At 33.0% G+C, this 11,964-nt stretch overlaps 2 protein-coding genes across 2 annotated transcripts; one reads left to right on the top strand and one right to left on the bottom strand.

The window, feature by feature from the left end:
* Positions 1-2,924: 2,924 nt before the first annotated feature.
* On the bottom strand, positions 2,925-3,639 carry LOC126015972 (60S ribosomal protein L23-like). Its single transcript, XM_049778499.1, has 2 exons — positions 3,635-3,639; positions 2,925-3,400 (listed from the first exon to the last, which is right to left on the bottom strand). The coding sequence occupies exons 1-2, from the start codon at positions 3,637-3,639 to the stop codon at positions 2,944-2,946; spliced, it is 462 nt and encodes a 153-aa protein (XP_049634456.1). The 3' UTR covers positions 2,925-2,943.
* A 1,241-nt stretch (positions 3,640-4,880) lies between these two features.
* LOC126016348 (ashwin-like) lies at positions 4,881-8,231 on the top strand. The gene has a single exon (XM_049778928.1). The coding sequence runs from the start codon at positions 4,899-4,901 to the stop codon at positions 5,583-5,585; it is 687 nt and encodes a 228-aa protein (XP_049634885.1). The 5' UTR covers positions 4,881-4,898; the 3' UTR covers positions 5,586-8,231.
* The last annotated feature ends 3,733 nt before the right edge of the window (positions 8,232-11,964 follow it).

The raw sequence follows: 11,964 nt of genomic DNA, 5'->3' as shown, positions 1-11,964 counted from the left end.
TAGTAATTTGTTTATTTTCATGCAAAAATTCTAAATACTTTTTAATGATTCTTTTTTTGTTTTTGTTTTTGGGCCACACCTGGTGGTGCTCAGGGGTTACTCCTGGTTGTCTGCTCAGAAGTAGCTCCTGGCAGGCACGGGGGACCATATGGGACACTGGGATTCGAACCAACCACCTTTGGTCCTGGATCAGCTACTTGCAAGGCAAACACCACTGTGCTATCTCTCCAGGCCCAAGTGATTCTTAATAGTCCACTACTTATACCCTTATAATTTTTACTAAAGTTCCTTATGTCATTATAAAAATTATTTACTCTCATGTTTAATCAGTAACACAGCTGTGAACAGTAGTGAACATTTCAAGATTGTAAATAATTTTTAATTTTTTAAAATAAAAAAACATGCTGTCATAGTCTTATTTTATTTCCATTTATTTAAGTACTGTGACTACAAAGTTGTTTATAGTTGAGTTTCAGTCTTACAAAGCACACAACCTTTTACCCATGAATCAAATGTAAACTTTTTGAAATGTGATCTCTGTCATTTTTTCCTATAAACAAAATAATCTATTTCCATGCTTAAACTAAGTTGTCCTATTGTTTGTGGTAGCAAATACTTTAATTTATTTCTCTATTAGAATAGAAAACAAAGTACTACTAAAAAATAAGCTTTTTTAAGCTATAGGGACAGCTAATAATTTTTTGCTTACCTGAAAAATATTCCATTTTGTCTATAGCAATCAATTTGAATGTCATTCAATCTATACGATTTAATTTGAGCTCCTTTTAAGAGTAACTTGGGCCTATTGTCTTTTCATATTTTTTAATGAGAATGTGTATCCATTCACTTAAAAGTAATTATTAGAAGTTATTGCCAATTTTAATGACAGAAATATGTCATGAGAATTGTTTTTACTTTAATGGATAGAAATACAATTTAAATAAATCAGCAAGATGTTTAAAGATTGTAAGAAATTTCTTAAAGTGAATTAATGCTATTTCATGAAAAAAATATGCCCTGATGAGAGAAAAAACTTCCTTTAATGCCTTGCATTTACATTCATACTAACTTCAGTTAATTATATATATATATATATACACATATATATGTGAGTGTATATATATGAATATATGTACATATATATGCCATTTTTGTTTCTAGGGCACATCACCAGCACAGCTCAGGGCTCATTTCTGGCATCTAATTTTACACTTATGAAATAACTGAGTTAATTGATTTACTATATTTATAAATAATGTTTTTATATTTTATTCATTTACAAAAATATCAATTTTAAAATATATTTCTTTATTTATATATTGATATTTATGAGGAATAAACAGAGAGAGAAAAAAATCAGTAAGCTACCTAGCAGTTGTCTCTATTGAAGTAGTTCAAATGCATGGCAAATTTACATTTTTGTGTGCCCTGTAAATGTGTTTTCATGCTATATAAATTCAGTTGCACAATGAATATCAAAACTCACAGTTAAAAAATAAATTAATTAATGATCTGAACTAACGGCTAAAATGTAATGACCCTTCTAGTACAGAGCAATAAGCACTTATACTGTGAGAGAAGAGAATCTGAGTTTTATTTTAAACTTACAATTTTTAAATTAATGCTTTTGATTAGTTATGTATTATAGAAAATGTACCTTACTTTTAATGAATTTCTGTTACTACAAAATACTTTGAGTGGAAAAATTAGAGCAAGCTAGTGCTTAAAATTAAAACATAGTAAATTTGTCTTACTGAGTTTTCATGATGTTTGATGAACCACAAGTTTATTTTGAATTAAATCACTAGCCATGTGAATGTTTTTAAAAGTTTAGACAACAGCAGTGACTTGTAATTTCTGCTACCAGTGACAAATGACCTAACTCAAAACCACAATATTTGCATATTCATAATTCAATTTGAGTACTAATGTTTTTGACCACTAGGGAACTCTTGATATAATTATGCTAATTTCCAATATGTTTCCCAATGTTCTCCCTGTACCAGTGATTGCTTACATAAAGTTAATATTTTCCGATTTAAATGTGTTTTAAAAATAAACAATACATTTTGTTTCATATAAATAGCATTATAGTTGAAAATGCATTCACATACCAGATATAAAATAATTGTCTGATGGAGGCAAAATTAATATCAAAGTGGGTTAACATTTAAATTTCCATCATTGAATTTCTGTGAAAAATGTACAATTAGTTATATATGAGATTACTGTTTTTCATAGGACAAATGATGCCATAGTTTCTTAATCAATTTGATTATATAATTACATATATATTATATGGACAGACAAAATAAAGAAAAATGTGTCATAATCACATTAGATCGCCATGTAATTATTAGGTACATTTTATTATACTGTAGATCATTAATAATTCAATATATGAACATATACAAGGACTGGAAATTAAATTATGTGATTTTGTTCACCTAGACATAAAATAAATTAAAAGCAGTGTGTTTTACCATGAAATAAATAATGCTATGTTTATTTTTCAATATAAAACACATTTCTGTGACGAATGTATAGTGTATAGGTTGCCTGTCTTATATAGGTCAAGCTGTGTTTAATTCCAGGCATCACATTATCCCCTTGAGCATCAACACTGAATGCAAAGCAGCGATAAACACTGAGTGTTCCTCTAAAGCCCACTAAAAACATCTTTTTGAAAAATAATTTGGGTAAATCCCTACCATGGTGAGGTTAAATTTTCCCAAGTATTTTATTATTTTCAGAAATATTTTAACACATTAAATAGTATTTGACAGAATTAACAATCATGACGAATTCCTCTTCCTTTTTTTTTTTTTTGTTTGTTTGTTTTTAGTAACAGTGAATGAATCTATTGAGCCAAATAATCCTCACTCTTCCTTGGAAGCAAGTACTTTTAATAGGTTCTTTTTAACAAATACAAACACCGAAGAATCAAGCAATACTGCCTGCATTGGAAGCAATCCTGGGCCATAAGTCTGCACATTCCTTTGCAACTGGTCCAGTGATGGCAGAACCTTTCATTTCACCTTTATTGTTTACTATGACCCCTGCATTATCTTCAAAATAAAGAAAGACGCCATCTTTTCGCCGATATGACTTTCGTTGTCGAATTACCACTGCCAGATGTACCTTTTTCCTGAGCTCGGGTTTGCCTTTCTTGACCGTGGCCATCACCATGTCACCCACAGCAGCGGCGGGAAGTCTGTTCAGTTGTCCCTTGATCCCCTTCACAGAGATGATGTACAGATTTTTGGTTCCTGTGTTATCCGCACAATTGATCACAGCTCCAACGGGCAGACCCAAGGAGATCCGGTTCTTGGCGCTGGAGGACCCACCACGTCCTCGCTTCGATATCTTGAAGGCCGGAAAGAGACAGCGAATTCCTCTTCTTAAATATAATGATTATTAAAAGATAACATTATCAGGGGAAAATGAGCAGCAAAAATACAAATGAAATATATGAATCATGGACACATCAATTATTTCTCAGTACTGACACGATAACTTTAAGTTTAGAAGATCAACTTGATTATGAAGATTGATCAGAATAAATGCAGTAAAATCTTTTAAACATTTTGACTACACTGGTGCAGATCTATATTGTCCTCATATTGGGGTTTACCTCATGTTGCTGACCTAAATTCCCTGCAAAAGATATCACATTGTTCTATGGACATTTCTAGTAGTGATCCCTGGTGACAGAGTTAGGCATAAGTCTTGCAAAACACAAGGTATGCCCCCCACAATATTTTTTTACCACATCACAAAAATTTTATTTATATATTTAGTCTTCTGTTTAAGATTAGTGACCCAATTTACTTCTTAGTCAAAGATCAGCCCTGGCAAGGCTGAGAATACAATATGGGGCGCTGGGAATCAAATCTAAGTTGGTTATGATACAGACAACTGCCCTAACTGCAATACCTCTGTTCAGCCTCTTATAGCAACATTTTATTCACGAAATGAAAAAGTCAAAGTTCTGAAGCTATGAAACTGCAGTGGATCACTTTCACATTTTTCATTAATAACTTTGTAATCAGGGTGTTTTTTTCATAGTTAAGGTAACATCTTTTTTAAAAAACTTATTTCTATAATAAATAAAAACTATTTCATTAAAGGTGTACCAATATCCAATACAGTAAAACATTTATAAAAGTAAAATTTTCTACTTATATGAGTATACATGTCAAAAAACAGTGTAGTTTTAAAAGAAAATATATCAACAATAAAACAAATAAATCACAAGGAATACATTGGTGAAATATGTTTTTCTATTTACCACACTAAGTTTCACTTTTCTTTTGAAGAAGAGATCTTTGAATCAGTCCCAAATTGGCCTTTTTTATTATTATAAATTTAACTGCTCAAATGCTTAAGTGTTTTGGTTCATAAATCAATCATACCTACCAGAGTTAAAACAAAAAAAATCATTATATTTGTGTTATCGTGTTATTTATTTTGATTATAAGAACTGTATTTTGCTATCACTATATATGAAACTATGTGTATTTGTGTATGAAGCTTCTGCTAATAAATATTTAACCTGAAGATATGATCAGTACCAGGGCACAAGAAATCATCTTTTAGGACCAGAGCAATAGCACAGCTGATAGCTTGTTTGCTTTGCATGTAGTCAACCTGGGACTAAACCAGGTTTGATCCCTGGCATCCCATATGGTTCCCTGAACCTTGCCAGGAGCGATTTCTAAATGCAGAGCCATGACTCTGAGAAACTCATGACTGCTGTGAGTCAGATGTGGCCTCAAAACAAACAAAAACAACAAAAAAAATCATAATTTGTTATTTTTATGAACAACTCCTAAATTTATCATTTAGTTTAATAGATTAAGAAATGCAATATTGGGCCGGGTCTCCTGGAGAGGACCATGGCGGGGGATGCAGGCGTTCGCAGTTGCACCGACTCGGAGCTGCTGCTGCACCCGGAGCTGCTGTCCCAGGAGTTCTTGCTCCTCACGCTCGAGCAGAAGAACATAGCTGTTGAAAATGATGTAAGAATAAACAAGGACGATCTTACTGATCTTTATGTCCAGCACGCAATACCGTTGCCTCGGAGAGAATTGCCAAAGAACCGATGGGGGAAAATGATGGAAAAGAAGAGAGAACAGCATGAGAAAAAAAATGATACTAAAAGGAACAGCACTGTGGATGGGTTAAGGAAAAGACCCCTGATTGTATTTGATGGCAGTTCAACCAGTACAAGTATAAAAGTGAAAAAGACTGAGAATGGAGATAACGACCGACTCAGACCCCCTCCTCAAGCAAACTTTACCAATAATGCCTTTCGAAAACTGGTCAATTCCTCCTCATCCTCAATTTTGTCTTCCAATTTGCCTATGAACAATAAGATGGAACATGATAATGACAGTAGACAGAACCATGACTTAACACATAGGAAAAGTCCATCAGGCCCTGTAAAGTCGCCACCTTTGTCCCCAGTTGGAACGACTCCAGTGAAGTTGAAGAGAGTGGCTCCGAAAGAGGAAGCCGAGACAGTGAGCAACCTGAAGCCCCCAGAAGCTAAGAGGAAGATACAGCATGTTACATGGCCATGAAGGAAAGTTTCTAAAAGTGTATATATATGTATATGTATAGTATATATATGCATATATATAATTGTAGTTTTTCAGACAAATTCATATATACTAACAGTATTTACAAATATCTTGATTTTGGTGGAATTTTCTTAAGTGTAAAATTAGGCCCCAAAAGTTTTCCTTTACTTGCTCTTTTTATCTCCCCCCAATACTCATCTTTTCTGCCCTGATCTAGAATTTATTTTGTAAACAAACGGCTGCAAGTATAATATAAGCAGTGTTTTTCAACCTTTTTGTGCAAAGGCACACTTTTTTCATGAAAAAAATAATCACCAGGCACACCACCATTAGAAAATGTTAAAAAAAAATTAACTTTGTGCCTATATTGACTATATTTAAAGTAATTCTCTTGAATAAGAATAAAATAAACACAAAGAAATTATTTTATAATTACTTTATAATGAAATAATCTAATGATTGGTCTATTTGTGAGCCGAAGCCGCATGTTACGGATGAAATTGGAATTTTTCCCACGGCACACCAGACAATATCTCACGGAACACTAGTGTGCTGCGGCACAGTGGTTGAAAAACGCTGGTGTAAAACACCCAGTGAATTTTAGGAATTTTCATTAGTCAGCTTCAGTCATTAGGGGAGATTTGAGATTTTCTTTTAAACTCAAGTTTTTAGCAGTTCACAATTTTTACGTTCCTGTATTAGTTTATAATCTAACACTTCATGGTTAGATTTAGTATTTTAGTAGGTGTGGCCCCACTGACCCTAACGGTGTACCAAGAAAGGTTGTTTGTAGTACAGGCAGAAAAATGATCGAAAATACACAAAGTTGCTGTGCTTTAATTGCTTCCATTGCTTCCCATCAGAACCAAAAGGGAAGTCATCTGCTTCTTTTGGCCTCCTTCAACTCTTAACAGAATTGTTTTTTGAGGGCCAGAGCTGCGGTGGCACAGCGGTAGGGCATTTGCCTTGCTGACCTAGGACTGACCACTGTTCAATGTTGTCCATATTGTCCCCCAAGCCAGGAGTGATTTCTGAGTGCATAGCCAGGAGTAACCCCTGAGTGTCAGTGGGTGTGACTGAAAAAAAAGTGGTTTTTGAGCTGATTGGTTAGTTTTGTACTTGGCCTGTCCTATTCTTTTTCCATGGAGTTGCCTCTGAGCATCTGTGATCTTACTCTGTGATCTTGGGTCTCCTTCCTAGGAGCTTAATATATAAAAAATGAAGCTGATATAAAATTGTCAGGTAAGGTAATCATTATCAAAGTTAATAAGTATTGGCTGAAAGTTGAGGGTAGGAAGAGGAGGGTAGAATTTTGAGACAGAGTTCAGAAAGTAGAATCATCAAGCAGGGAAACTGGATGTGGCCTGAGGTGAGAGGTGCTGTGGGGCTGATTCTCTCCAGTAGTAAAGGCCAGAGCTCCCTTGAGGGCTGTTGTTCCTGCTGAGGATACTTTGGGTCATGCTACCACACTGCATCCACTCTGGTGCCTGCAGTTTTGTCCTAGAGGTATTATCATTCCAGCCATGTATTGGAAGATGTTTCCCTGGGAAATAAGGTATCCCTGACATTCTTGAGTTCTGTCTTTCTGCTCTTTGTTCTAACCAAGTACAGAGGATACTTTATGCCTTGTGTGATGGATTTTCAAGTTGGGGTTTGCCTTTTTAGTAGTTTAGAGGAGTCTTAGATCCTCTTTTGATTTGTTAAAACAGCATGTAGGCCATGGTTGTAGCTTAGTGGTAGGATGCAGTCTTTGCATGCATCAGGCTGTGGGGTCAGTCCCTAACCCTCAAACCCCCCTAAAAAACCAACAAAAAAAGCACCCAACATTTTCATTTGCTATTGAATAGCTTTGCAAAAAACTCATTCAGCCTTGCAGGTAAGTACTATATATTGTATTAAAAATTTAATCCTATAGATCATATAGCTTTAAGCCATTATGCCTTTATTCAGACTATAAATCTGTATATATAAGACAAAATGGATACCTAATAAATATTACATCAATTGTAATTTGTCAATTTGTAATGTCAATTTGTAAATATGTAGTTATTTGCAGGGCTGATGTATGTAATACTGTTGAAGGACACTGTGATTCTATATGTAACTATGTTAAGAGATGTTTTTTGAAGTGCAGATTTTTGGGTTGGAATGATGAGTTCTATTTTATATTTATATTCAGTTGTCCCCTCTGCATTCATCTGTATTTTCTCTCTTAGTTTAGGGAGAGGTTAACCATTTGACAATTCTTAAGTCAGTGGAGACTTATTTTTAGTTACTCAAAATTAATTTTTAATTTGTATCTTTAACTACAGAGTAGGTTGATAATAACAGCTGAACTGTGTAACATTGTTGCTTCAAATTGAAGTTTATCACAAACATTCAGAATCAGTACTCATATAGCAGCATATTACTGAGTGAGCTATTTTGAGTTTGAGGTGTGGAGCAGTGAGAAAGTGTACCATGTATATCATGACCCTGGGGTGTTGTGTTTTCTCCTGGTATATAGATATCCCTCATGTTTCTCAGTATAGCTGGGAATCTGAATAGTAATGAGGGAATCTCACATGATGATGTGGCTTTGGTATTCTTATAAAGTTTAGAAGGACTTGACTGGAAAGGTGAAAATTTTGAAATACTACTTCTTACCATGAAAATTCTGCCTCTTGATTGGTTCTCTTTTTTTAGTTCAACCAGCTTTTATTAATGTGGTAGGTAGATACATGGCCTTGGCACCCCTCAGAGGTGTGGTTAGCAGTCACTCACTTCCCACCTCTTGCCACTGCCAGCAGTTTTTGTGGTTCTCTTCTCCTTGTGTCTTGTTTTCTTCTTACTCTCTGTCCCTCATTTTTACTTCTGTTGCTTCTGTTTCTTTCTTCCTTTCTGTGGATCCCAAGCTTCAGAATTATGTTGCTTGGTCTCACCTGTTCACTGTACAGTGCAGAGAGGCTGGCTCCCATCCTCTTAAATTTGAAGGGTCATTGACTGCATTGTGGATTCTGGAAGACCTTGGGACCCTGTCACAGGAGAGCACTGCATATGGTGTGAAGGCAGCACAGTTGGTCAGAATAGCTCTACTAATTTAGACAGCTCCCAGGCACTTTGGAACATTGAAGCAGACCATAGTACTTTTGACTAGTATTGAAATTCTTCAGTATTAGTAATTTGAGAAAATATTTTGATTGACTTAAATTTTGAGAGAAGATTCTAAAACTGATCTAGAGACTCATTCAATAGCAATGACCTTAAAAAAAACTTACATTAAGTAAAACTGCCAGTAGATTAAATTGTATGTAAGAGTGCTCTCTATTTACTACTGTAGAACTTCAGTAATTTTTTGAGGCTACAAAAGGTCAAGTGTTTTTTTAAGTGTGCTCTTTTATTAAATGCTTGTGTAGGTTTTATAATTTGGTACAAAAAGGTTATTAAGCCTTGTACATTTTATATGTAAAAACTCTTCAGTAGCTTTATCCTTATTTAAATAAACTGAATACAAATAAAAAAAAAAAAAGAAAGAAATGCAATATTGGGGCCAGAGAGATAGCATGGAAATAAGGCATTTGCCTTTCATGCAGAAGGTCATTGGTTTGAATCCTGGCATCCCATATGGTCTCCTGAGCTTGCCAGGAGCAATTTCTGAGTGTGGATCCAGGAGTAACCCCTGAGCACTGCTGTGACCCAAAAAAACAAAAAACAAAACAAAACAAAACAAAACAAAAGCAATATTTACCATAATTTTCTGATGTTTATGTGCATTTCAATAAACTAAATAGATATTGTATAGATAAACAAAGGTATTATAAATCCACAAAATGAATTATACACAGGTTAACTTGTCAGTTCATAAGTAGCTCTTTGACATTCATTTAATATAATACTTATAGTTTATATTCTTGAGAAGACTCTTCTACTTGTCATATGATCCTGAGCTCAGAGTTAGGGTAACCCTAAAGATCCACTGGGTGTAAACCCAAATCAAAAACAACAATATAAAATAACGTAAATTCTATATATTTTATGATCTATATATAGAACTTTCATTTGACCACTTGAGAAAGCAGAGTATATTTGTTATAAAATAATAGTTTTTACTTCTCTGTGTGTATATGTATGTATTATGTATGTATAAAGTTGTATGTTGCCCAAGAGCTCAAGACTTCAAAATTCCAGAGATAAAATGAATGAAGTGTTTATTTGATCTTTGAACTTCAGACTCTATCTCTATTCTTTATTTTCTTTATTTTTAATTACCTATAATTACATGAGTACAGATTATATAGAGATATGTCAAATTTAATTAATTTAATAGTGATTTTGAGATTTTTTTTGATGATCTAAATTTGATTAAATACCATCTGAGCATTATAATTGAAAGACCAGATTTATTTCCAGAATGTCCTATTTTCTCAATAAATAATATTTACAATTTATCATTTCTAAATCTCATTCTACTTTACATAAATAAATTTCACATTTCACACAATTTACTGTTAAATTGACTATAGAGGCAAAAATAATTAATATTTGAAACCATGTAAATTATAAAATACATTCAAATAAATTAATTACATATCAAACAATATGCAAGTATTGTTGACAAGGTAAAAAACACTATTATAACAATGAATTTGGAATTGTCTTAAGTGGGCAGATTTGCATTATACTTTATCAATTATTTGAAGTTATAACAAATATTAGGATATACACTAATAAAATTATATTATGTCATTAGGAAAATATAAAAGCATAAATAGAAATAACATATACCTAAAAAAGCATACTTATTGAATTATGGAATATTTCTTATTCTATTATATTGTAGAAAAATTATAATATTTTCTAAATACATGTTAAATAATAGTGTATGGGATTAAACTGTAAATTTAGGCATATTTTGAACAATAATTAGAAAATATTTGCTGTATTATAGCAAATTTGATCTAAATTACTGATCATATTTTTGACCCATAATATTCTCAATTATTACAATAACATATTTCCAGATTTTCTGGTGTATTTATAAGTAGATAAAACCATTTATTTATAACTTTTGTTCCTACCTTATGCTTATCAGAAATATATTCTTGCATAAAATTTTATTGACTTAAAAATTATTCCTAATCATGTAAACACAATTTATCTTAAATTATTAAATAAGTTTTTTATTGAGCAACATTTCTTACTATTTTGTTTTGTTTTATTTTTGGATCACACCCAGCAGTGCTCAGGAGTTACTCCTGGCACTAGCTCAGAAATTGCTCTTGGCAGGCTCAGAGGACCATGTGGGATGCTGGGTTTTGAACCACCGTCCTTCTGAATGCAAGGCAAACACCCTACCTCCATGCTATCTCTCCAGCCCCTAACGTTTTTTACTTTTAATTAATTTATTATTATTGCTCTCCTGAGCTAGTTAATGTCAAAATTTATATATTTAATGTACAACCACACAGGTATTTTTATTATTTTGTATCCAATACAAATTATTTTCTTTTCACTTGATTGGAAAATATACATACTTCATATCTTAGCAATCTTTATTTAATAAACAAAGTGTGACAGAGAAAAACATAATTTCTCTTTTTATTTTTGCTTTTCATAAATCTTTTTTTACTTTATCAGATCCTTACAGAAGCAACAACTGAAAATGTTGCAATTACATATTAGAAGATATCTTCTCCAGATGGCAGTGACTCTATTAACAGCAGGGAATCCAAGTTAAGCACTTAGCTTGTATCCAATTCTCTATAGATACTCTAAGAGAATCTCTAAGTTGGGTCATCAATTAAATTCACTCTGAGTGGTTCATTAAGGATATAATATATTGTCTGCTCAACTAAATGACTATCCAAAACAAAATCATTTGTCTTCTGTCTTTAGCTCCCCCTGTTGGCAATATCATGCTGTTTACCTATATTAGACTGAATAATACTCAGGAGTCATGGTGAATTACTCAACATTTGCAAGGTCAAGCCATCTTCATATTTCTCTCCAGAAGCCTCTGTGTTCCAAGTTCTTATGCAATCTCTCTCAACTGAACTGCACCAGTAATAAATAAGATTTTTTCTTATTTAGAACTCAGGTGTATACTCTATCAGCATCTATTATTTTTCATATCAGTCGTTCTTATAAATCTTCATGAAACACACATGCTTTTCATCTTTCAGACTGGTAATGGAAATCTTAAGATATAATGTGAGCATTTTATTCATAAGCCACTGAAGTGGATCAATTGTCAAAAAAAACTTTATGAAAGTTTAGTAGAAATGTAAATGTTCTTGAATAAAGATTTTTAAGACAAACTTGAAAAAAGAAAGCAGAGTATGCTACCAAACACATGTTGCTTGAATTTTTAGAAATTGATGAAATACATGATATTAATGTT

The sequence above is a fragment of the Suncus etruscus genome, chromosome 8 (assembly GCF_024139225.1).
Source record: "Suncus etruscus isolate mSunEtr1 chromosome 8, mSunEtr1.pri.cur, whole genome shotgun sequence".
NCBI classification, from domain to species: Eukaryota; Metazoa; Chordata; class Mammalia; order Eulipotyphla; family Soricidae; genus Suncus; species Suncus etruscus.
The sequence above is the reverse complement of the archived record's forward strand: the minus strand, read 5'-3'. Positions and strand labels throughout refer to the sequence as shown.